Source organism: Octodon degus, unplaced genomic scaffold (genome assembly GCF_000260255.1).
Source record: "Octodon degus isolate 3935 unplaced genomic scaffold, OctDeg1.0 scaffold00034, whole genome shotgun sequence".
Classification (NCBI taxonomy): domain Eukaryota; kingdom Metazoa; phylum Chordata; class Mammalia; order Rodentia; family Octodontidae; genus Octodon; species Octodon degus.
The window spans coordinates 12391614-12418402 of record NW_004524610.1 but is presented as its reverse complement, the minus strand read 5'-3'; the positions used below and the strand labels follow the sequence as shown (position 1 = coordinate 12418402).

Here is a 26789-nt window from a genome sequence, read left to right as displayed (position 1 = left end):
AAATTTGGTTTATAAATGTAAATGATAAACGTTAAATATTGGAGAAATCTCTTCCCAGTGTTATTCATTAGTATATAATCAATATTTATACTATTATTTTCTTAGAAACAAAGTTTCAGATTTAAATGAACCTTAAAGTAGTTGATGGTAATGTGAGCTATCACCCTTTATATATCCTAGAGAATGGAAATACATGGAAAAGTAAATTACCGTATTGCTATTTTTCACCATAATATTGAAACAAATTGCTCTACAAGCATATTATAAGCAGTAGCCTCCCAGGGTAAACCGTTTCAAAGTGTGTCTCTCCTTTGCTTTATTAAGGAGAATTTAAGGGGTTTCCAAATTCTGCAGTTCAATGTTACGTTTTGAAAATTGTATGACTTCTTCCTCTTGCACTAAAATGAGCCATCTTTTCTCTTGAATTTATAGTTGCCGATATGGCCAGTATGCCATGAATCAGGAAGGCACCCCTAAAGCTACAGAGCAACCTCCGTTCCGTCGATTGAATTCCCAGGATTCCTTGGATGAAATGTCTATGGAGGACTACTGGACAGAACTAGAAAATATCAAGAAGTCAAGTGAAAACAGACAGGCTCAAGAGGTGGTGGTTGTCAAAGTCCCTGATGGTAATAACTAACTAAATAAAACTCTCATTGTTGGTGTAATAAAACTGTCACTGTTTGTATATGTGTTCATGGAAAGTTCATGCATAGGATGGAAGAGAACAACCAAAAGATGATACTACGGGTTGCCTTTCAACTTGAGAATTGCTGTGACAGATGTGTGAGTACAGCTGCCCAATTCAGGAGGCATGAGCAAATTCTCTTAGGTTAGGCTCTTGTAGGCTAGGCCAACTGTGTCATGTATTTTTTTTTTTTTTTTTTTTTTTTTTTTGGTGGTACCAGGGATTGAACTCAGGACCTTGAGCATGCCAGGCAAGCACTTACTCCACTGAGCTCTCTCCCCAGCCCCCTATGTCATGTATTTTTAAGAGTTAAGCTTGGTCTTTGAAGTCACAGAACTGCATTTGACAGCACGTCTACCATATAGTTGTTTGGTCTCCAGGAAATGTAGATGTTTATGGAAAAGTTCCAATTTTGAAGTGAAGCTGTTTTTCTAGATTCTACTTGACCTCCTCTGATCTTTATTTTATGGAATTATGGCCAACTAGCTTCTAACTTCAACTCACAGGCTGTAGGTTTTTTTGCCTTTGGGGAGAATAGAGCAAGTTCACTTCTACAGGGTAGAAGCCCTTCAAAGAGCTGAGGATATCCATCTTGTTTCCAGCTAAGTCATCCCTACTGGGGAAATTAAAGCAGCATTTTTTGTGGTCACTTTCCAGATCTGTTGTGGTCATCGTCATTTCAGTGTACAGTATTCTAGACTGGCTGCAGTACCACCTGTTCAGCCAGCTAATCTAAGGAACACAGATTGGCATCAAAAGATGGCATGAGCGCTTCTAGCTTCTCTAGTTGTCCCTTTCTTGTATTTGCCCAGTAACTTCGCTCAAGTCTATTCCCAGCCATCTTCTCCACACTATGAGCTACCACACTCATATTCTGAAAGAAACCTGTAATAATTTATTCTTTAGGTTTTTTTTTTTTTTCTCAAATGTCATTCCATTTCCTTTAATCTCTTAAGCTATTGCCAAGATTGTATGCCCAGTTTTGGTGCCAATCATCTTAGCCTTCGTTCTGGGCCATCTGTGAACTTATAAGTGCTGTATGTTTTGGCAAATCAGATGACACATGACTGCCTAGAGTGAGCTCCGTGGGTCCACGTCCTGTCATCTGCTAAGAGATGTCCTCCTAGATGGAGTGACTGACTTCTTTACGAGATGATTTAGGCTACAGATAATCAGAAATATCTGTGTAGGGTTTTCTCCGGTGCTATGCCATTGCTTGGAAAACAATCAAATAATAATTTTAAAAGTTGAGGACTTTTTATTTATTTATTTATTTATTTTTTTAGTATTTCTTAGATTTGTTAAAACAAAAACAGATATTCAACTTTCTCTTTTTTCCCCTAAATTCCTTAGTAGTAACAGCAACCTATTTATGATAAGGAAAAGTGTTTTTATTTATTTATTTTTTTATGAGCAGAATATATTTATTGAGGGAAAGAAAGCTCCTGTCTGAGAGAGGGACCAGAGGGGGGCCCGAGCGGGTTGTCCCCTGGAAGGAAGAGTGCTCCTTAGCCTTTCTGTCCGGTGTTTCCGTATGGAAGCAGCAGAGCAGGGCCCTGCTTAGTAAACTAAAGCAGCATTAGGCCGTGGGGTGCTAGCTGCTTGATAATTCTCTAAAGTAAAAATGATGGTGGCAGGTGTGGTGGCACAGGCCTGCAGTCCCAGCACGCAGGAAGCTGGGAGTTTGAGGCCAGCCTGGGCTATGCGGTGAGACCCCGTGTGAACAGAATAATGAGCGGGTTACGCTGTGCGCGGTGGTCATCGGGCAGGTGGCCCATGTGGTTCTCCCGCCTGCATATTTCTTTTTAAGCCTTATATAGTTTGAGCTCACTTCCGTTTGTCAAAATGGACTAAATATCTCTCTATGGGTCTCTTTGTTTCCTTGTCTTAGCAATTTCAGCTACTTTTTTCCTCTGGCAATTTAGCTTTATGTGCCCGTAATGCGCTTTACCTGAACAACACTAACAATAATAGTTATCTTACTTTTATATCAAGAAACAGACTGCCTGACACTAGCAGCCGGAGTTATTAATACCTGATTTCTGTCATCAAGGAAGTCATGCAGTGTAGAAGGATACACAGCGCTCAGTCCGGGCCACGCCAGGACCGCAGGCTGTCGCAGGGCTCTGTGGTGACTTTTGCTCGGTGCTCTCAACTTTGGTGACAGCGTAGCTGGAATAGCTGTCATTTAGCTTACAGTTAAGAAGATGAGGTCATCTGGAGACTAAGGGACTTTGCACAGTGACAGCTGCACGGTGTTCCCCGGCCTTTGTGGCCCAAGTCACTGTGAACATGGTGGCTGGGTCACATCTAGCTAGCTCTCCTTCTGGTTCAGTTTTTCATTAGATCGTGAACAGCACAGTTGCCCCTTGATATCTCTGGATACACACAGAAGAGCGTCAGCGCTCCACTCAGAAGCTGTTACCCCGTGTGACTTAAGGACTGGTGACAGCGCCTATACGCATTCAGTGTGGATGCTGCGTTTTTAAAGAACATTTTGGTCTGTTGGTTTAAATCATCAGATAGAGCCTGCAGGAGGTGAAGGCCTAACTCACATCACTGCTTACTTCCTATTTGCAGAAGTTTGAATGAATTCAGTTATTTAATTATTTTCTCATATCAGCTCTTAAAAATAGGGCGCTTCTTTTAATTTTTTTTTTTTTTTAAATAATGACATGAGCTAAGGATGCACTGACTGTGGGATAAGAAAGATTAATTTGAAATTGAATAATTCCTGATGACCAGTTGCTGTGGGCTGCTTTCCCCGCTTGCTGTCGATCAGAACAATCAGGCCTTCCCGTAAAGGAATGCTGGACACCAGCTAACATTGAACACGAACCGAGATGCTGGCATGGAATGTGTGCCCAGCCTGATTCCTTCTGCAGCAACTTACCTTTTCATTGCTTGCTGGTCTCTGGACGGGAACAGTATCATCCTCCATAGTTAATCTGCAGGGAAGTTGTGGAGGTTAATTACATGTGAAGTCATTTAAAAATTTTTAATCGAGGATGTATGAAATCACCTACCATTTGATGGCACTGTGGCCAGAGTAGATGGCAGTTTTCCAAGTTTCACATAATGACGCTTCGCACCGCAGTGTGGTTACAACAGATGTGTTGCAGGAGGAATTTTTAACAGCTTGTAAAAATTGAACGTTCTTCTAGTTCGTGATTTCAAGGCTGGGTTCTTTCTCCCTACTGTTTCAGAGGGTGAGCTGGAAGAAGAGTGGCTGAAAGAGGCTGGCTTGTCCAATCTGTTTGGAGAGTCCACCGAGGACCCCCAGGAAAGCATGGTGTTCCTGTCCACCCTGACACGCACCCAAGCAGCAGCTGTTCAGAGGCGGGTGGAGACGGTCTCCCAGACCTTGAGGAAGAAAAACAAACAATACCACATTCCTGACGTCAGAGACATATTTGCTCAACAGGCAGAACCAAAAGAAAAAGTAAGTTTTCTTCTCCAAGATAAAGGCTACAGATTAAGTCCTGAGCCTCGCTTGGGCCCATCCAGTTTAATTCAAATCCTTACAAACCTAGCAGGCACTGATGACATCTGGATCCCAGAGGTGCCCTCAGGGAACCGGTGGGATTTGATCCCTGCCCTGCTGGAGGTTTACCAGTGGGGCAAGGTGCTGGCAAATAAGGTTCCAGAGTGATCACGCTGCTGGGGGTAGATGTGTCCTTAGGGATTAGATGTGACACCAGGGGAAGGTTTCCGAGGCTTTCGGACTGCCACGGAGCTGCCTCAGTTGCTAGTGATGTGGAGTTAGTGAGAACTAGATCTATCGTGTGTCTTCATGCTTATGGGAGTACTTGAGTGTTCAGACTCAGGAAGGGGAGAAAGTGGAATACGAGAGCACTGATGGCAGCTGCATTGCAAACTAGGGATGGATCCCGAGACCTGAAATACGTTCGTCTGTGTCTGGTGCTTGAGCACCGTACGTGGCCACGCACATTTGACTGAATCGCTGTGCCAGTGGTGAGCATGTTAATGGAAGCAGTTGGGGTCTGCGAGGAGCTGGGTGGAGCGCTGTCGGGGAGATGGGTGCTTGTTAGACCGGAGCGCCTCAGAGCACCGCTGCTGGCTCGCAGGCGGTGCCTGTGATAATTATCTCTCATTCGTGAGGAAGCCAGGGCTTTGTGCAGAAGGTCAGTTGTTCTTACACCAAGAGAGTCGCGCTGCTGAGGAGATGAAGTGGTGCTCTTGAGGTTACTGTGGATTTGCATGTTGGCCCCAGTAGCTGCGGCCCACAATACTCGTAGAAACAGTTAAAGTACAAAGGAACAAAGGGGGCTCTTGAACGATATTTGTAAGGATAACAGTATCAGTGCCAAGGGCTGATCAGATAGCTCAGCGGATTGAAGTGCCTACTTAGGCAGAGTGCAGGGGTCGGGGTTCAATCCCTGCGTGCCAGCCCCGCCCCTGAGGCGGGTTGAGACAGCAATTGAGACTGGGTGTGGTGGCATGCGCCTGTAATCCCAGCACTGGGAGGCTGAAAACAGGACACTCACTATGAGTCCGATCTATGTAGTGAGACCCTGTAGACCCAATTCTAAATTCACCAAAAAAAGAAAAATATCAATGCCAACCTCTGCCGCCACCACAGAATGGTGGCAGTGCCAGATGCTTTCCCTGCTTTATCTCGTTGAATCCCTCCAGCTGGCTTGTGAGTGAGGTATTGTCATTTCTGTTCTAAGGCTGAGACGTATAGATTTTGAGTCACTGGCTCAATGTCCCATAGACACTAACTCCAAATTTGACTGGCTCTTAAGTATATGCCTGTCACTGTTTTCTGTCCTGCTGTATGTTTGTTTCCATGTGCAGTTCTGATGTAAGCATTCTGCATATGAGATTCTATTTATACTATAATAGGGTAATTAAAAATTTTATGATTCTTTGTAAAAATATGGAGTGGAAGGATTTGTGTTTAAAGTATGTGTCTCTCATGTGCAGGATTTTTGCTCTGGGACATGGTTCATCCTTCCAAGATGTCTTTTGTAGCTGTAGATTGCTACTCAATTTGGATGGCCAATTTTAAATCAAGTCTAGTCCTTTTATGGGAATTCTGGAGTCACTAGATTGCTCCAGGCGCTTGTCTGAGTTAAGAACCTGCCACCCAGTGGTTATTTGGGACATTCCTTGGTGCCAAGGGAATGCGTGAGGTTTCCAGCTGTAGAAAAATGAATGGAAAGGAAATATCGTATTACAGTATTTCCTCCCCAATTAAAGAACCTGGCCGAAGGGAGCTAAAAGGGAGTGGAGCGAGGGAGGAGGCATAGCAGCCTAAGCTGAACGTGGGCCGTGGGATTCCCACCAGTCTTCAAGAGAGTGCTGCTATCTCATGCTAGAAGCAGCCTTTTCCCACACGTTCCTGGTAATGTCTAGGCCATATGGAGTTTGAGTCCAAGGTCGTTGGTGGATTGTGTCGTCTGATGGGCTCATTAAAACTTAGCATGGACAGGATAATGTTGACATGCTTGCACTGCATGGCTTTACTTGGAGCCCTGCTGCCAGTGCACACTTGTTTACAGCCCGAGTCCCTCGCGCAAGAGAGCCCAGCCACCGTGACTCTCAGTGCTTCGGCTGGCGTGCGCCTTCACGCTTCCGTTTTCAATGCTTTTTTTTTTTCTTCTGTATTTAATATAGGGTCTACAAGGTCTCACTACGTAGGCTGGATTTGTAGCGATCCTACTGTTTACAGCCTTCCAAGTGCTGGGATTACAGGCGTGTGCCACCACGCCCAGTCTCAACCGCAGTCTCAGCGTGCCCTGGGGATGGAGCTTACATGGCAGGCCCCTGGGTCTGCCAAATAGGCACTTTAATCTGCTGAGCTAGTTGCCAGCCCTCGTTTTCAATGCTTGCTCATGAAGCCCTTGCTGACACTAAGAAGTGCCCTGCAGAAGTGAATGCCGTCTTCCCTGCTATCTTCAGTTGCTGAGGCAAAAATGAGACTGCACGTTCCAAAACGTCGCTTCCCATGCAAGTTTAGCGTCTTGCTGCGTGCGCTGGGCCGCGGAAGTCAGCACTCTGCTGAGTTGTGGACGCAGGAAGGAGAAAGCGTGGTCTGCCCAGAGGCTGGCCGGTGGGCGTGCAGCCGTGTGCCCTCCTGGGGCTTGGGACGTGCTGTTCCCTGTTCTGAGGACAGCGCGCGTCTAAATGGAGCATGAATGGCATGTATGTGTCCCTGCTCTGGGGCTTTTGTAGATGGCAGGTGGAGTTGGGTGTTCTTTGTGGCTCATCCCCAAAGTGGAACTGCGATGGCCGTTTCTGACCCGGGAGATGGCATCCAATAGGATGACTATAGTTAATTCACTCAGTCACGCCCCTTGGTATGGCCTTGCACGAATGGGGGAAGCAAGCGAGTGTGGCCGCACCTGTGGGTAGGCGGTGTCAGCATGCTGCCTCAAGTTCTCCAACCCCAGAGGGCCAGTCTCAGGCAGGTGTCCTTGCCCCAGCCCCTTGACAAAAATAATCCCACTGAATGTTTTAGGTCTTCATCTCAATTAACTAATTTAGTTTTACTTTAATCTCACACTACTTGCTTTTTTGGTTTTGTTTTTGAGACAGGGTCTCACTATGTATGCAGTTTGTGCTGGCCTTATGCTTTTATAGCCCCTGGCTGGTGTTGAACCCACAGCGATCCTCCTGTCTACACCTCCCGAGTGCTGGGATTACAGACATGCACCACCATGCCCAGTTCTGACTTTTTTTATTGAAAGGATTTCTTTCTTCAGCATGTAACTAATTCAGCTTTGCAATTTTGTGTTTCCTCTCAGCATTGTTGAGATATAATCCACATACTGTAAGTTGATCCAATGAAATGTGCAGCATAGTGGATTTTAGTATGGTGGGTCACATTTTCCAGCTCACAACAGTCAGTGATGGCACACTGTCATTCTCTGGAAAGCCCACAACCACATGCAGCCACCCACGAGCTCCCCTCCCTACACCTAGGCAGCCACTAATCCACTCTTTCTAATTTGCCTATCCTGAACATTTTATATGGTAAAAGTTATAAAGTATGCATAATCACAAACTACGTGGTCTTTTGTGACTATTCCTTTTACACAGCAGTGTGGTTTCGTGGCTCACCCATGATGAAGTTTGTATCGGTATTTCATTTTTATTGCCAAATAATATTCTGTTGTATAGATAAGCCACATATTGTCCATTTATCACTTGCTCAATATGAGTAGCTTTTCCTTTCCCCATAATGAGGTTTCTTGTTTTTAATGACAGGGACACTTGACATTTTCAGTGCTTCCCACAAGGTTTTGTCTTCCAGTTGTGGGTCAGCTTAGATGTGTCCAATGACTGCTTGCTGGTTATAGTCTTAGTGTGCTCTTTTCCCACTGTAGATGTGATAAGTCTGAGCGTGTTCTTTTGTACCCAAAGGTTAGTGATGAAATTATTTACAGTACCATTTTCTCGGGCTGTGGCTTGGAGATAACTAAATGGCTGGTTCTCTGTGTTTAGGCTCCGGATGGCTCTGAAGTGCTGCCGCTCCGAACGAACGAAAACAAAGAGCAAGAAAAAGATGGTATGTTGGACGCAGTCCCCCGCTTTAACTAGTGTAATAAACAATTACAACTTTAAGACGCTCATCGTTAATAAGCAAATTCTGTTGAAATACTAATGTGAGATCCTCAGTGGGTCACTTCATGAAGCTGAGTGTATGGTGGGCCTTGGAGAGCAGGGGTGTCTCTGTGTGATCAACCATCCATATACATGGCATTCTGGGTAAAATATCGTGTGTTAGGGGTTACGAACAGCTCTTGATGTCATTTCATGCACTGAACAGCTCTATATAGGAGGTTCTGGTCTTCGGGCATTTTGCAGATAAGACAACTGAGATTTTTGGGGTATTTTTGGGCAGAACCAGGAATTGAACTCAGGCCCTTGCACTTACCAGGGAAATGCTTATTCTACTGAGCCTTCTCCCTGGCCCCTAACAACTGAGTTTTAGGAATGTACTTCATTTTTCTGAGATTATGCAGCTAGAAAGTGCAGCATAAGCTTTCTTCTGAAATTCTCAAATGGATTAATATTCAAAAATTTTAGGCATACTTAAGAAAATTAAGATGGGGGCAGTTGATTACTATTTTTTAAAGCTTTTTCTCTTTGAATATTTATTTCCAAAATAAATTGGAAATTCAAAGCAGGAAGAAAATAAGTAAGACCCTATTTGTACTTATAAGAGAAAAAGTATAGCTCTTTCATTTGTTTACAAAAAGGAAGACTTTTAAATTATGGTCATTGATTTAAGCATAGCAATTTAGTCCTCAGTTACTTAAACTATAATGAAAATGAAATGTATTTATCTTTTTAAATTTTAGCATTTTGGACTTTAATGTTAATATTTGCTTGGAAGTGGGAGGTGGGCATCAGGTAAACTACAGACCTAGGAATGTTCCCAATCTTACCAGTAAAAATCATGCCGTAGCCCTGGATTGTGTGGGAAATTTTAAGTCTTAGCACCTCCAAAGTAATTTCTTTTTTATAATTATATGCACACACACGTACTTCTATGGAAGCACTGGAGTTTTCTGACTCTTCTATGAAAGTTTCTGTAGCTCATGAATTATAGCAGAATAAAATTCCAAGTGTTCCTTCAAGTCTGTACCCCAGCAAAGAGTGCGGCTGGTGAATTGCCAGAGCTGAGGAGACGGCCAGACCTCTGGTGCCAGTGTGATGATGCTTGGAGCTCTGGGGACGAGTCGCTGGCTCTTGTGTCACAGATACTGAGGAAAACGTTGTCCTGTCTTTGCATTTTCCCCCCTTGCCAGAGATCTTAATGTAGGCGGCCCCAGTGATAGAGTTCTGGGAAATAAGTTCACTGGGAGCATTTCCTGGCCGGGTGGCGGCAGACAAGGGCAGCGTGACAACCCTGCTGCCCGATTTGCATCTGTTTTTGCTGGAGTGCTGAGCAGTGGGCACTGAGCCTCCGGCCAGCATTATAGCACGTGTCCGCTGCCATCCAAGTTTCCGGGTGCAGCTCGGCACCTGTTCTGGCCCTGCCACACTGTCACCAGCCAGCGAGCAGACAGCCTCGCGCAAACTTTGGAAGGCTTGTGGGGGACGCAGGTCTGGGCTTCCAAAGTGGAGCCGTTTCCGGTTGAGATCAGAAGGCTGGGCTGACAGTGTGTTTTCCCCACTTTTGGGTTTCCAACATGTTGACTTAACAGTGCTTTTTTTCAAATTTAAAAATTACGCAGCTTAAATTTTGCAGCTGTTGTGACATTTATAATTAATCTACCACTATGTAGCCATCTCAGCTATTTGTCAAATCATCCAACTCAGTCTCTGGAAGGCCCAGGGTTTAATGTATCTGTTTAGAAATATTAGTCATGCCAAAACAATTAAATTTCACAATGATATGTCTGTCTGTTTCTGGTTTCAATGGGAGGAGAAGAAAACTTTTTAAAAACTAAGGCATTTCCACATGTTTGGGGCAGTTAGAAAATGTTGGGAGATTTGTAAAATCCCTAAAGCTTGATGTTATTGTTCATTTTAAAACAAAGCTAATTAAAGCTAATTTTAAAAAAAAAAACTAAACAGATGAAAGAAATTATAATACTGACACTGGAAGACTTTTGGAGTGGATGGTTTACCTCAGCATTCTCTTTGAAGTTTTCTCTTTGTGACAATTAATATGTTGCTTTGCGTGGTTCGTTAACCATCCATTTCCTGGAACAGCACTCTTTCCTGTTGCTTATTTTCCCTAATCTATCTCTCTCTCTCTCTCTCTCTCTCTCTCTCTCTCTCTCTCTCTCTCTCTCTTCTGTATTTTAGGGAAGGGTCTACAGGGTGTTCAGGGTCTCACTACTAGATTGGACTTGTAGTGATCCACCTGCTTACATCCTCCCAAGAGGTGTGATTACAGGCGCGTGCCACCACACCCAGTCTGAATTGCCATCTCAGTGCACCCCGGGGGGTGGGGCTGGTGTGGCAGGCCTGGGAATTGACCCCCGGCCCCTGTACCTGCTTGCAGGGGCTTTAATCTGCTGAGCTATTTGGCTGGCCCTTATTTTCCCTAATCTCTGCCTTGACTTCATTTACTATTTGAACTGAGGCTTTTCATATAACGTGTTTTTATTTTTGCACTGTTTTTGGAAGAAGCCCCAATATCGTAAGTACCCCACTTAGTTATAATTACTATCTAGGCTTTAAGGTCTGCATTGATTTGGTGTGTGTTAAGGAGAGTGATTATTATATTCTGCCATTTAAGGAAAGTAGTTTTTAAATTCTTGTCTGCAAACTTTTGACTCCTTTTAAAGATAGCTTCTAATTTAAGAAAGTGGCTAATCATTTTTTGTTCTCTTAGAATAGTTTCCTAGGAAACCAATATACAGATTCACAGTAAATCATAAACAGCATAAACCAGCGGGGAAATAAGATGGTCTATGATATTTATGTTAACATTTAAAAAAAATTAATCATAGTATATACTTTAATTTTTTTAAAATACCAGGCAGTAGGAAACGTAAATATACCCTAGATGGTAGCAGATAATACTAATAGTGTCCAGGTGCGTTCTACACATCTTCCTTTGGGGACAGACCGCGTAAACGTTCCCTTTCTCTGTGTGAGATTCCGTGAGGGCCCACGCGACCAGGCCAACCGGAAATGCCTGCGTCCGGGGTCGTTTTCAAGATGGCGACCGCAGAGCGCGCAGCCTTGGCTGGCCCTGGAGCTGGGAGCTCGGCGACGCCGCAGGGCACGCAGTGTGAGGGAGGCTGGACTTGCATCAGAACGTCATTTTGATTAAAGGAGCGTTTTTATAGATTAAATGAGCATAAATATGTATTTCCCAAATAGCAGGCTATGAATATGACACGTATCTGTTAAATTTTTAGATTAGCATTGCCTTCATCACTTTATTGTGTCTCTCAAGGAGCATGTTATTGTGTAAGTATGCAAATGAGCAGTATACTTTCATTTTTGTTAATCTAGAGATTCTTACTATGAATCAAAGATCTGCAGCACCAGCACTTTCAGTCGCTGTGCCTCCAGTATGTCACCAAATAGTTAAATTTAGAAGTATTTTTACCAGCGCATAAAGCTGGTCTTTTTATCAGTGAGATGTTTGAATATTGTTTCTTTCGTGGCAGATTGAGAAGAAAAACAAAGAGCAACAACATGAAATCAAAACTGTGAAATATATTACACTGGTGTCTTTGAAATGTTGATAAGTACCTGAAGCTGATTTGGTTTGGGTTTCTGTCTGTGAGAACTTACATGTTCTTTGATCAAATTAGGTAGAAGGCTTCTTGGTTCCCATACCAGGTGCCTATAGGCCTGACTCCCCAGAGAGCAGAGTTTTGGCATTCACTTTTGTTTTGGAATTTTTGCTCTGATAGGTACGTAACACTGCAGAAGGAGGTTTGTTCCAAGACTCCATTCCACTCTGAGAAAGTCACATGGTCTGTTGCAGGTGCTAAAAGAGACCCTCTCTCCCTGTCAGGCCCTCAATGTAGAATAAAAGCAATCGTTTCTGCTCAGTATGCTGAGGTTCTCCATCAAGAATCTGGTCCTTCCAGCAGTGTTTGGGATTTGGACTCAGTCTAAGAATTGTGATCTCAGGCAAGAGTCCACAGCTGAACCGTGGGGTTTTTGGTGGTTCTCTCTGTACCCCCTGCCTATGCTCCATTGGTAGGATTCCTTGACTGTCATACTAAAGTCACAGTTAGTTATTGCCAGAGAAGATACTAGTCTCCCCAAAGGTATGTAATACGTTAGAACACACACACACACACACACACACACACACACACACACACACACAGAGCAAGTGTATGAGTTGGGTCTTGGATTTTTTTCCTTCCAGATCAGGCTTCCTGCGTCCTTGTTGGTGACAAGCAGCTGATCCTACCTGTGCCTGAGGATGTGCCTCCCTCTGTCACGGACATCAACCTGGAGGTGTCATTTGCTGAGCAAGCCATCAGTCAGAAAGACAGCGCCAAGGACAAGATGCAAAGGAACAGAGGCAACGATGCCTCCTTGCCTGTACGTAGTAGGTAGTCAGGTGTCGCAAGGGGAATCCACAGTGTTTTTAATCAACTCCTTATTTTGAAAATTTAGACCCCATATATATAACATAGAAAAAACTATGATCTGCACAGATGGCCCCCACAGTTATTAGTGTTTTGCGATCTTTCCTTTCTCTTTCTCCGTCTTCTCATCTGCCTATGATCTGCTACCTGATATACACTCACTTTTTCTTGGAGATTATTGGGACATATGAAACAAAAAGCTTCTTAAGAAATTGAACATCAGGGAGCTGGGAAGATAGCTCAGGGGCATAAGCACCTGTCTGCCAAGCGCAGAGTTCTGAGTTTGATCCAGTGTCCCCTGAAAAAATAAAGAAATTGAACAGCAGCTCAGACTGATAGTCCCAGCACTCAGGAGGCTGAGGTGGGAGTGTTTCTAGGAGTTCAAGGCCAGCCTGGACTACATAGTAATCCTCTTGGGGTCGGGGGAGGGAGAGGGAGGAGGGGAGAGAGACAGACAGACAGACAGACAGAGACAGAGACAGAAAGGGAGAGAGACCCTCAAATGAAAACAAAACAGAAAAATAACTAGAAAACCAGTTTATAATACTTAAGAAATTGAGCACTAAAGTGATAGATCCATTGAATAGGTAGTCGCGTTAGAATGTTCCTAGTTGTCCTCAGATTGTCCTTGTGGCTTCTCCCTTCTCTCTACCCCACTTGGGATGGGAACAAGGAGCTTATGCTGCGTCGTCCTTCTAGCATTTCCCTTGAAGTAAGCTTGCTCCCCTTTAATCCTTTAATAGTTTTGAAAACCTAGAGTAATTCTCTGACTTTTTTCTTGTTGTTTCCTTGTAACTGGATTGCAGTTAAACATTTGCAGGCAATGTATCGCATGGGGGCATTTGTGCTTCTGTGCGCATTATCAGAGTTGTGGTGCTGGATCAGATGGTCACTCTTGTGAGGGTCACTTGGTGCTCAACTTGGCTCAAGAGACGTTTGCTGGGTCTCTTTGTAAAGATGCCTTTCTGTGTGTATTCAGTGCGTGCTTGTGGTCCCAGAAGCTGGCTGAAGACCAGTAACCATGGATAGCAGAGCCACCCTCCTCTTGAGCTGTCCCTGAAACAGGAATGAAACGGGTTTTGAAAAACAGTGGTTTTCTAATTCTGTTATTCCTTCTGCACTAATTGGTTAGCCTTCTTCTGTCATAATTGGATTCCTTCCCTTTTATGGTTTTTAAAATTGTTTTTCAACATATTAAAGGATGGCAGCTTTGTATTTTTTTCATGTGGGGTTTTAGAAATCATTGTCATTTTCCTTTGATGTTTGAGTGGTCACAGCTATCATCAGTAGGAGCCTCTTCCAGCTGGTTTCAGCCTCACCGTAACGCCACCCTTGTCATTCTTCTCCACTGCCCAACATGAGGTGTGCCGGGCTTACTTTGTAATTTTCTCCGCCTTGGGAGCAGCCATGTCTTCATGGCTGTAATTCCTGGTAGTAGGGAGTTGTTATTTAGAATCCAAGCTCTGTGTAGAGAGCATTCTTGTTGCTACCGAATGCCTTACATCTCAAAAGTATACTTAGAATTTCACATACAGAAGTAAAACAGAATAATAAATGAAATGCAAGTATCGTCACTCAGATGAGCATTCCTCAAATCATTGCCAGTCCTGCAGTATCCGTATCTGTTCTGTGCTATTTCAAAACACGTCTCCACATTGCATTTTGTCTGTGAATATTTGTGTTGCTAAAAAGGGGAGGATTTTAAAGACAGGTGTTGGTGTCGCCATTATACTTTTCAGCCCTTAATTTTTAATACCCAGTCAGGGTTGAGATCTTCAGTTGTACTGCAGATTTCATGATGGTTTTGTACAGTTTGGCAATCAGGATCCAAACAAGGTCCGTATATTGAAATGGGTTGTTGTCTTCAACATTGTTCCTCTCTTTCTTCATTTTTTTCTTTCCCTATCCTCTTCCTTTTCTCTTCCGTCCCTCTGAAACTCTTGTCCTTCTGTTTTTCCCTTTCTCTTCTCTTCTCTTCTCTTCTCTTCTCTTCTCTTCTCTTCTCTTCTCTTCTCTTCTCTTCTCTTCTCTTCTCTTCTCTTCTCTTCTCTTCTCCCTTGCCTCTTTCTCTTCTTTTTTCCTCTTTTTCTCCCTCTGTGTTGCTACTTCTGTTTTTCCTTCCATCCTTTGGACTTCCTCCCTCAAACTTTATTTGTTGAAGAGACCTGACTATTAGAGTGGAGAAATTTCCTTTCCCTGAATGACTTGATCCCCATGGTGGGATTAAACATCTTCTGACTCTACAGAATGGTTGACTTTCATTGGATTGAATGCAGGCTTTGTTTTTCTTGTCAAGATAGGGGATGACCTGTTCAGGCCACTCATGTGCCTAGTTACACGTTTGATGAAATTAACAACTGCTTAGGATCGATACCAGGATTCATAAGTTTATTTCTTCATAAGTTTATTAATGATTTTAAATGATCTGATACTTCTCTTTTTCATTGATTAATTTAGATATTTTATTCAAGAAAAATTTCCTAAAATATTTTTTCCATTTTATTTACCAATTTTCAAATATTTTAAAAATGGTTTCTTAGCAATTTTAAATTGTGACCTATACACACATACACACACACACACACACACACACACACATATGTATATATATGTAGTGATTTTGGTTGCATAGTATTTTAATTAATGAGAAATTTTATGCAGAGAGATTTGGTTTATATTTTTTAAAAAACAGAATTGATGTCATAGAATGGAAAAAATGGCTATTTCAATATTAGCTCATATAATTCTTTTTTAAAATTAATTTTATTGAGAAAAAACTAGCAGTGAGACAGTTTCAAAACAGATTAGTGGGACAGTTACGATAATTAATACATTGCATATTGTTGTCTTCACAGTAGTTAAGAGTACAAGATGCAGACATGATAGTGTTTGTCTAAACACTATTAGTACGAATCTTTCTTATGGACTACTGGACTATATTGGATTATTTTGCTGAATTCACGCACCTACAATATTTGAATGGCAATGGAATACCCATCTCTGACAAAAGTAAACAAAAAAGGGGGACATAAATGAAAGACCATTTTGCAGTGAAAAAAAAAATATATCTGTACATTTGTGTGTGTGTGTGTGTATATACACACACACACAAAATAGGATAGATATACAGCTATTTTCTCTTAGTTCAATGGGAAAAAATATTTGTACTAATGTTTTGTTTATTTTATAAAAGCATCATCGTAACTTGTGAATTCCCATCTACTGGATGTGGCCCCGACACATCCTAGAATTCGTTCTTCTGCAAGAGCCCTGGTCCCAGTTAGTAGAACCACACTTTGTGCCTATGATCAAGAGAGTGGACACGCACAATTCTGTGGGTTGGGAATCACGTTCAAGGCTCTTCGGGTGACAGAAGTAAGGCTGTGTCGTCTGTCTTCCATGCAGAGGGTGTGTGACACAGTTAGAACTCCGTGCAGCCCTCGTACGCTTTACCTACGTTCATGCGGGATGCTCTCAGAGTGCCAGTGCTGACACGACCCCCAGCATGCACGCCAGACGCTGGTTGAAGCCTATTTGTTTTCTTTAGTTGTCTATGTCTTTAAGGCTCATCCAACAAGGATTGTATATATTCAAATTGTTGTAGTGCAGGGTGGTAATTCTCTGTAGGGCTGAGTTACTAGCTGCACACCTGGTTGGGTTAATTTGCCTCACTGTACTTTCAGATTTTACAGTTTTATTTCAATATAACTTCATTTTATAATTGTGTAAAAATATTTATATGATCCGAAAGTCAAATCTCAAAACAAGGTCTGTTTATGTGTGTGTGTGTGTTGGGGAGGTACTGGGAATCGAACTTAGGACCTCACACTTGTCAGGCAGGTGCTACACCACTAAGCTAAATGCCGAGTCTGAAACAGGGTATATTATAAATCTAGCTTTTATCTTTGAGTGAATGCCTTATTCAATCCCTCCTCCTGGAGGGAAACTTCTTATTTAGTCCTATAGTTTATCCTTCAGTTCTTAGGTACATGGTAGCCTATTTACAGCAGTGTGGTAGCAGTCTCTCTGTACACATTTTCCTAAACTTGACTCTATTTATTTATCTTCTTAGTATATCCTGAAAAATCTTACCTTTGAGAGAAACCTCTCCTTTCTTTTTTATAGATACACTGTCCTCCACTGTAATTATAATTTATATGCCCAGTGATAGCAGGTATTTGGTTATTTCCAGGCTTTCTTGTATGTTTTGAAGAATCTGTTCTTAATACCCAGTGGAAAAGTAAAGGAGTTTGCAGAATTTGACACAAAGTGATGACGCACCCTCCCGAGGATGCGTCCTCAGGGATCGCAAGAGATGGAAACACTTGCAGCGGGAGAATTGTAGGCCCTAATTAAACAAGGTGCAGATATGATTGACTTTTGTGAACTCAAACAATGGCATTAAACCTAATTAATCTCCTCTTGGGAGGTTGCAAAGACAGAACTTTCTCCACTGTTTTATTCCCTGTTTAACAAACTAATTTGGGTTCACTAACGTCTTGGATTTGTTCATTTGTCCCAAAATGATATTTCTGGGCCAGCCAAATAGCTCAGCAGATTAAAGCACCTGCAAGCAGGTGCAGGGTCCGCGGATTCGATCCCTGGACCTGCCGTGCTGGCCCCACCCCAGGGCACGCTGAGACTGCAATTGAGACTGGACGTGGTGGCATGCACCTGTAATCCCAGCTCTTGGGAGGCTGTAAACAGGCGGATCACTAGGAGTCTGATCTAGTATTGAGACCCTGAACACCCTGTAGACCCTTACCAAAAAAAAAAAAAAAAATACAAAAAAACCCTAAACAAAATGATATTTCTATTTCTGAATATGAACTTAGGTTAATATTTGCAACATACATCAAATTATGAGTGGTGTGCTCTTGACAATTATCAATCTGTCTATGTGTTAATTTTATGGATCTCTTAGTTTCTACAATCTTTTGAAACTTAAAAGCATGGATGTGTTAGATTAACACAATTGATGAAGTGAATATTCACCTTCACTTCTCTGCAGCAAGTATCTAAGCAGATGAAACCATCAGTTCCATTTCTACCCTTCACTTCCCTGGCTCTGTCAAGCAGCAGAGGCTTTAGGCAGTACGCTGTTCTCCAGTGACCTCATTTAATATTCACTTTCTTTTTCTTAGCGTGTTGAGCAGTCCTAGTTAATTCTTTATGATCTTTCGGAGTGGGTTCAAATTGCTCCTCTTAAATTTGGGGGCCTGGTTTTATAACCTTGAGTGTGCTTTAATTTGAAAACTGAGCTGTTGTACATGCACACACAGAAACCATGCTCTGCAGAAATCATGCAGTTGTTCACTTATGGGATCCTCTCTGTGAGGTACACGTTAGTATCCTTATTTTTTATATTAGAGAGACTGCACAGCATGCTCAGGCTTGGCTGCCTGCCGAAGGCGCCGAAGGCTTCGCCTTTCCTCACTGGGGCTGACGTGTTTCCACGAAGTCGAGCTCACCTCTGGTGAAGTGCCTGACAGCCCTCTCCCTGCAAGGCCTGGGAGAGAGGACCAGGAGCAGACCAAGATACCTAGCTGACGCGCACTTGGGGAAAAGGGACCCATCATGTAAAAAAAGATATTTCATTTCCCTTTTCCTTTAAATGCATTTTTTAAAAGAGAAAGAGCTTTTCTCCTCATGAAATTCTGCTGTTGTCTCCAAGCCGAGGAACTGAACCACTGCATGTGTTAACTAAACAAAAGACGATGAGAGACTTCATACATATTTAAAGTGGCTGCTCTGTGCTAGACATTGGGATAAAGAACTGACTCCTTCATTAAGCCCGGTGTTTAAATAAATAAATAATCCTGCAACATATATTGGCAGGTAAATCCAATGTTTCATCATAGTTTGGGTTTCTGTAAACATTTACCTTGAGTAATGCTTTAAAATAATTGCATTGCATGTGTTCGGCCTATTAAACCACAAGCAACCGATTTCAGCAAAATATGAAAAAGTACATCAGTGGGGAAATATGGTTGGTCCTGCTCTTCAGAAAACAAAACTCTTAACAGATGTATAGGGCCAAGCACAAAAAAAATGTGACAAGGGTTGCGTGGTTCTTCAAAGTAAACTCAGTAAGATCACAAAAAATCAGGAGGACGTCAGGAACACCCGGAAAGTATGATTCTAAGCTGTTTTCTGGAGGAATGTGTTTCTTTATGCCTCCAGCAGGCTGCAGCTGCAGCAGGGGCAGAAGTGACTGGGCTGTAACCCCTGACCTTTTTGTTTGGTTTTTGGGACCAGATCTCACTGCGTGGCGCAGGCTGGTTTTGGGGTACACCACCACAGCCAGGTTTTTTTTTTTTTTTCTTGTTTTGGTACAGAGAATGCAACTCAGGGCCTTGAGCTTGCCATGCGGATGCTGTACTGCTGAGCAGAGTCCCTGGCCCACCCAGATTAGGTTTGATTTTGAGGGACTCCTAGCCCTGTATCAATGCATATATATCTACTAGGCAGGCAGGGAAGTCTCTGCCTGTGTGCTCTGTAGGTGGGGGACATGGAGTAGGTTTTCTACTGGGTCTGGGATGAAGGCAGTCTGAGTTTGAATCTCAAGCATGTCACTGGCTATGGCCAGGGCTACGTCTTGTTGCTGAGCCTGTTTTCCCAACTGAAATGTGCCGTAGTAAATCTTGCCTTTTTGGATTTTGGCAGCATATAGTGTTATCCAGCATAAGCATTATCTTATCATTTTTTAAAAACATATTTTGAAGAAAAGGAAAACCATGAGAGCTGAAAGTATTTAAAGAGTTCTGTGAAAAACGTGCAGTAAGAATGCTTCTCACGTTGTGCTGCTTACCGCCATGTGCCACCCATCCTTCTCCAAATCTTCTGAAGTAAGGGCCAGTGCTGGCCCACTCTACGGCTGAAGGAGCCCAGTGGTGTCCTCTGCCAGTGAGTAATGGAGGCAGAACCGGCCCGGTGTCCCCTGGAGGCCCTGCTGGACATTCCCTCGGGCGCCCCCTGTGGTGCCCTGCAGTATAACCACACGTTCTCACGGGAAATCTAAATGTACAAGCCAGAGTTCAAAACAGAACCAAACCAAAGAAAACCTTTCACAGTGAACTGAGAGGCATTCTCTTGGCGCTGTTTGCTTGAAGGGAGTTGGCTGCTCAAATACCAAAAGCTTTTGTTTTTGATTTTAGGAATTCTGTGAACATAGAGACTTTTAAAAAAAATATTCTGATTATTTTATTAATGCATGCCTGCTTGCAGTACATAATGAAAACCGCTATCACTATCTGTCGGGACATGTATATAGCGTACTTTAATTATTCCTCATTTATTTTTGTTTTTCACCCCTACTCTTCCCTCCTTCTGTGCCCCTAGAAACCTTTTTCAAATGTGTGGGGGAACCCGGGTGGGGGGAAGGAAGGGAGATGGGAAAAAAGAATTGAAGGGACAAATGATGAAAGTAGAGCTCTTCAAATGGGAAAGGACTAAAGGTTTGGGAGAAATTTTTAAAAGTATTAATTTGTTTAAAGAACTTGTTATTGTTGACATAAATGCCCTTGCCATAAAGAACTAGCTGTATTTTCTAAAGCTAAACCTTGAGAGGTACGGCATGGCTTTAGTTTTTATGTCTTGAATGTCCGGCCGTGTCCTGCCTTCGGCCTGGTGTCACAGCACAAGTCATTCATTCACAGTGTAAATCATGAAAGTCTAAGAGGCAGAGCAATGCCTCAGTCTTGTTGCATTTTGACCTCTTGGACGCTGTGGGAAGGATAGCGCCAGGGCCTGTGGACCACCCTTGGCACCATGGGGTGTGTCTTGTGCGACTATGTAGGCTGTGACGTGTTAATGTTAGATAAGTCGCAAGGATCCACAGAACATGGGGAGTACGAGGGCATCGGCTCGGAGTCCTCAGCCATGGAACGAGGGAATCCAGGGTGGCCCCCAGGGAGGTGATCTTGGTGACAAGATTTTAGCAGCCTGCCACAGAATGGTCGCTGTTTCAGTCAGCACACACAGGGGGCTCCAATGTGTGTGAAACGTGACACACATTTATGTCTTTGCCTTGTTTTCTTACACATAAGGTTTTTAGTGTTTAAAAAGTGGAAGAGGCAGCGGGTGATACTTGGGAAAGGCACACAGCAGCAAACATCGCGCTCGTGTGCGGGTGACCTCGGATGCTGTGTACATGTTAGTGTGGTCAGTGGTGAAGGGAACACCAGCAAGCACCATGGGGAGGTGGCGGGCAGCTGCGTCCCCCGACACTGCTCTGAGTGAGGTGGCTCCTCTGGCTCTCCTTCCTTTGCTCCTCCCATTTTACAGAAAGACTCACACATTTGCCCAGTGTCACAGTCACTGCAAGGCTGGATGAGTTGGCTCTAAAGTCCATGCCACCTACAGCCCCGGTCCTCTGTAGGGCTTCTATAGCCATCTTGTTTTTATGATAATCAGAAGATACATCATCTATGTAAATTTTTTGTTGTTGTTGTTGACGGAACTGGGGATTGAACTCAGACCCTTGCGCATGCGAGGGAAGCACGTATTCCACTGAGCCATCTCCCTGGCCCCTAAGCCATGTAAATGTTAACTGGCACACTCTAAGCCTGTCACACAGCTTCTGTTCCTTTTCCTCTCTGGCCTGTTTATCTTCGTCACATCACCTACCTCCTCCTGTCCCCTTCCTCCATGTGGTGCACGTCTGCTTCTAATTTCTGGGAACGTCTTCTATATTAATGGTGTTTATTTTAGAGTTTCAGATTGCCAAAAGATAAAACGGGCACCACAAAGGTGGGTGACCTCGCCCCCCAGGATATGAAGAAAGTGTGCTACTTAGCCTTGATTGAGCTGACCGCCCTCTACGAAGTGCTGGGGGTTGAACTGAAACAACAGAAAGCTGTGAAAATCAAGACAAGAGGTAACCGTGAAATGAAAAATAGATTTATTCCTAGCAAAAATGGGTGTGGCTTCTTAGTGTTATTTTTGAGGGGACAAAGTGGGCAAGGGCAGTGCCGTAAGACAAAGACCTTGCTACAGCGAAAGCTTGTATTCTGAAATATTGCCTGCAAAATATTTGTGATTCAGTAAGGTTATAATGCCTCCTTGACCGTGGATGAAAGACATGATCAAATAATTTTATTCCCATGGAAGGAAGTTAGAAACCCAAGAATCGCAACTCCTGTGTTCTGTCTTTTGAAAATTGCATATTTAAAGTCCACTTGGTGCCCATATTTATTATCTCCAAGTCAGATCTAGAACAGTGACTTAAGGTGGTGGATCCTAAATGGGTGTTGTTACTTACTTTTTTAGATGGAAACACAGGAGGCAGTTAAGCGCTATCCCTTTGTTCACTTGTAATTTTTAATTACAGTGTAGAAACATTCGTTCCCCTGCTAAGAAATGCCATTGTGACACACGTTATCATTCAGTTACAGTACTTGCCTCCTACACCCGTGCAGCCTTTTCTATTGTAAACAGCTTGCTTTTTCCACTGTACACACAGTAAACCATTTACAATATGACAGAGTGGACACCACGGCAGCTTCTGTGTGTCTAAGGATTTATTGGTCTAGAAGTCCAGATAACTCTCTAAGGACGAAGCTTCACTGGTTAGGAATCTCTGTGCTCTTGTTTAACCAAAAGGGGTCTCCTGGAGAGAAGCCAAGGAGGGGCTCGAGTTGCTGTGGTAACGCTGCGAAGCCAGGCACTCACCTGCTAAAGCTCAGGTCTCCTGTCGCAGTGGACCGAAGGCCTCAGGGCGGGCTCAGGTCTGAGATTGAGACCTGAGGTGATGGGCTTCAGAGTGAAATGGTTTTACTGGTTTTCACCAAGTCCACTGTGGAAAAAAAAGATTCTGATATTTTGTTGGAGCCAGAGGCAGAAATAGTGTGTGCCTGCAGTCCTAGCAATTGGGAGGCTGGAAAATTTGAGTCTTACCTGAGCGACTTAGCAAGCCTATGTCTCAAAATCAAGAACGGTGGGAGGTGTCGCTCAGTGTGAAGGCTCTGGTTCAGTCCCCAGTGCTGTATGCAAAAAGGAAGAAGGGAAAACACAAGGGGCTGGCTCGACGCTCATGGCGGTCATGGGGACTTCTCCAGGTATGAGACTGTGTAGAAATACAAATTACTGTGAGGGCTGTGAGATAGCTCAACAGATTAAGCGCCTGCTTGGGCCAGCACAGGGACTAGGGTTTGATCCCTAGCAACGTATACTGCACTGGCCCCACTGGGCTCGCTGAGCCTGCCACGGAGTCGGAGGTGTGGTGGCGCGTGCCTGTAGTCCAGTGCTGGGGTATCTGAAAACAGGAGGATTACTATGAGTCTGAGCTGCATAGCGAGACCCTGTTCCGAATACATAAATAAAATAAAATAAAATAAAATAAAATAAAATAAATAGCTGTAATTCAATGGTGAAGATTTTTTAAGTGGCTTAGGGGAGATTTTTCTTTATTGTTTCTTTTCTCAGTATTGAATATTGAACGCAGGGAGGGCAGCGTTGCATCCTTTGCCCATTTTCACTATTGACTGGCTGAGTTAATCAGTTATTGAAAATTGTTGATTAATTGGTTGGTTCCTGAGTTGCCCACACTGGCATCAAATTTGCAACCTTTTTGCCTCAGCCTCCCAGAGAAGGGCGGGCATTCCAGGCCTGTGCTACTCTGCTGGGCTCTTTTTTTTTTGTTTCAGTTATGTTCTGAAGTTCCTTTGCAATGAAGGAATATTAAGCTGTTCTTATTAAAGCTATCAGCGTTTTAAGGAAGCAGTGAAAATTCTTTCCAGCATTGAAGACAAGAATCTGTATATCTTATTTAAGATATTTATGTTATTTAATAGATACTTGGCGTTCTTGAGATTACATCTTAATTCCCAAGCTGGGAAGTTATCTCTTGGGTTATTGGTGTTCTCTTTTTTTTTTTTTTCTTTAGTACAGGGGATTGAACTCAGGACCTTGCACTTACCAGGCAGGAGCTTATGCCACTGAACTATATCTCTGGTCCCATGGGTGTTCTTTTGAACTACAACTCAGTGTCCAGGGTCTGTCCTTGGGCCACGAGACTCCGGGAGAGGTGTGGAGGTTCTCAGAAGCTCTGCTGCACACTACCCTGAAGGCCTGTGGCATTAGTTTAAACAAATTATAAGCATCATCTCTCATTTCTGTGGACCTATTTCCAAATGCATAAAGTTGTAAATTTATATTCAAGATGACCACGTGCCTAATAGGTACTTTCTCCAGAGAAACAGTTGTAGAGCAGGGTCCCAATGTGGGTCAATTCTGCAGAAAACAAGTATTAATAATCAGCTTTATTGTAGAAGGTTAAATGCCAGTTTTGTATGGAAAACATGAGTGATTTTTTATGTTAAGCCAGAACTTTGGATTTGTTGCCCTTAGTGTATGCTTGAATAGTTCATATGTTTCATATCTCATATTTCACAGCCATCTATTTTTCTTAGGTAGCAGTTTTCCTTTTATAATTATTTCAGGGATGCTCTTCATCATGTGGTTAGTAGTCCTCCGCTGCCAGCCTGCTGTGTGAGGCAGGGTCAGGCTGTTGTCAATGACCTGCATATGCCTCGTGGCTGGACGCTGTCATTTCCCTGGTTGATGCTCAATAAAGACTTGTCTAATGTAGTGACAGTGTCAGGAATCTTACATGTTTTTCTTTTTTCTTCATAATGCAAGTGAAGCAATTCTGTTTTCTCATTACAGATTCTGGTCTCTTTGGTGTCCCACTGACCATACTGTTAGAACAAGATCAGAGGAGAGTGCCTGGAACTCGAACACCCTTGATCTTTCAAAAAGTAAGTCAGCCTGAACAGGTCAGTGGAGAGAGAACACGCTTATGCAGCCAGTAGCCTTTTGCATTCATGCTATTAGAATATAGTTTTGCAACCAATATGCTATTTTATTTTGTACTTGAATTTTCTATTCAGGAAACAAATTTCTTTTAAGGCCTCATAATTTTTATTTCATGGTGATGCTTTCTGTGTTATGACTGTAACTGTGATTACCTGGCCTCATATTCCTGTCTTATATTAGCTGCTTTTGTATAATTGAGATTTCAATTCTGTAACACATAGGAAAGGGAACTGCTTATAAATTTCTAGGGAATTGAGCCCTCATGAATATTTCATGCCTGCATGTATTTCCCAAGCTTTCCTATTTACAGTGAGGATGTCCAATTTAATTTACCAGTGCCTGTGTCCAAAGTAGGCAAAGAAACCATAAAGTAGAATTAGAAAATGATTGCTAAACTATCAAGTTGCTTGTGTAGTCAACACTCAATTATTCATAAAGAGATTATCTGTAGCAATAAAAAATTTCCACCCAACCTCTGAGCCGTCATTGTTTAGAAACACAGATTGCATTTGATAAAAGCTAGGCGGTGCGGGAGAGGAGGGCAGCCTGTTCAGCTGTGACAGGCTGAGCGAGAGGATCCTGCAAGAGCCAGGGATATCACGGCTTCTGAGATTGCGGGGGACAGGGGAAGCTCATTTGGAGTCGATCAGCCGACTAAGTACTTGGTTTCCTTCATAGCGGTTGTCCTGCCTCATCCCTGTCTCGCTTCTGTCCCTGGGGTGTCGCTTGCTGAGCTTGGTTCTGCCCAGTTCACCCACTTCTCAGCCTCTGCCACCACTGCCTATTTTACCAGCATCTGAGTGATTAGTTGTCAGCAGCCCCTGTCATTGAGAGGCTAAAAACGTACACTACATATTCAAATTTGAGTGTCAGTAGAAGTTATCAGTCACATGTGACGGTGCAAAGCTGCGGTCCTGGCAGTGTCCGTCCCAGATGAGTCAGCCAGGTCCTTCGGCAGAACAGAACCAATAGGATGGCTGCAGGGAGATGGGCAGGTTTATTTTAAGGAATTTGATGTCATTGTGGGCACTGATGGTTCTCATGTTCAAGAAGTAGAGCAGCCAGCAGGCTAGGGACTTGGGCAAGAGTGGATGGCGCCAGCCCGAAGGAAAAAGAGCTGCTTTCTGGGAAACCCCAGCCTTTCAGGCCTTCAACTGATTGGAAAAGGCCCACCCACAGCATCACAGAGGGGGTTGAATCTGTTTTGCCTAAATCTGCTATTTTGCAGTGTAGTCACATCTGGAAGAAAATGTGGTGATTGCGTTACCATGGCTGGCATTTGAACTGTGCCAGGGCAGGACAGTGAGGTCTGGCACTGGGTGTGGATTTCACAAGAAAACTCCATCATTTCTCTTGAAAGCCTTAATTATTTTGTTATAGTGTACTGTTGTATATATAAAATTACATTTTATGTTCCAGAGTCTCTTCAACATTTTGGAGACCCTGGAAGCCTATTAACTTGCAGTACTAGATAGCAGCCCTATAATTTTTCATTCATATGTAAAATAAAAGGGATATGAAGGGTTCACATGCAGGGAGCACTCCTCTGTTTGAACCCTAAGCTAGAAGCTATGAATCACAGTGATCTAGCACGTAAATTATGTTTTGATTTACCAGCTGACAGTTTAGCTTTGTCAGAAGGAGAGAACTAGAAACCAGCAGGAAGCAAAAGGATTGCTCACCAGACTTCTGGGGGATTATACTTTGATTTTGAAGAAATATTGTAATCCAGGCAAAGGACAGTCACAGAGCTTGTCCATTATTAGTGAGTTGTATCTGTCTTTTCTCCTCTAGTGTGTTGTACAGAGGGACGCATTAAATCCATGTCATCAGAAGGGGCAGGAGAAACAGAAATGTTAATTTTAACCTATGGAGAAAGACATCCTTCTAATAGGACCAGCAGTGCCGGTGTGCTCACTGGCAAACCAATCAGGGACATCAAACGTACTTTTTATCAGAAAAGTCTAAGTTTATTTTCATGTTACATATTTTGAAAAATGCTATGGACTAAAAAAGAAAACAAATTATATAGAAAAATATAGTTCTATCTTTTTAGTTTTTCAAGCTAATGAAAGCTATATAGGGTATTACTGTATTTTAATAATGTAATGTAGTATGGTAGCTAAAGATACTTGCTTTGGTGGTACCAGAATTGAACTCAGGGCCTTATGCATGCTTGGCAAGTGCTCTACCCTTGACCAATGTCCTCAATCTCTTTTATTTTTATTTATTTT

The 26789-nt window shown here is 43.0% G+C and overlaps 1 protein-coding gene across 5 annotated transcripts in view; it reads left to right on the top strand.

Annotated features, from left to right (window-relative positions):
* Arhgap18 (Rho GTPase activating protein 18) overlaps positions 1–26789 on the top strand; it is a 124154-nt gene that overhangs the window by 63474 nt on the left and 33891 nt on the right. For all 5 annotated transcript variants that reach the window (XM_023714254.1, XM_023714257.1, XM_023714258.1 and 2 more), the window contains exons 2-7: positions 433–629; positions 3895–4130; positions 8162–8225; positions 12513–12691; positions 21451–21616; positions 24406–24497. In XM_023714254.1, coding sequence (XP_023570022.1) covers positions 433–629; positions 3895–4130; positions 8162–8225; positions 12513–12691; positions 21451–21616; positions 24406–24497 — 934 coding nt within the window. The remainder of the gene's footprint in view (positions 1–432; positions 630–3894; positions 4131–8161; positions 8226–12512; positions 12692–21450; positions 21617–24405; positions 24498–26789) is intronic.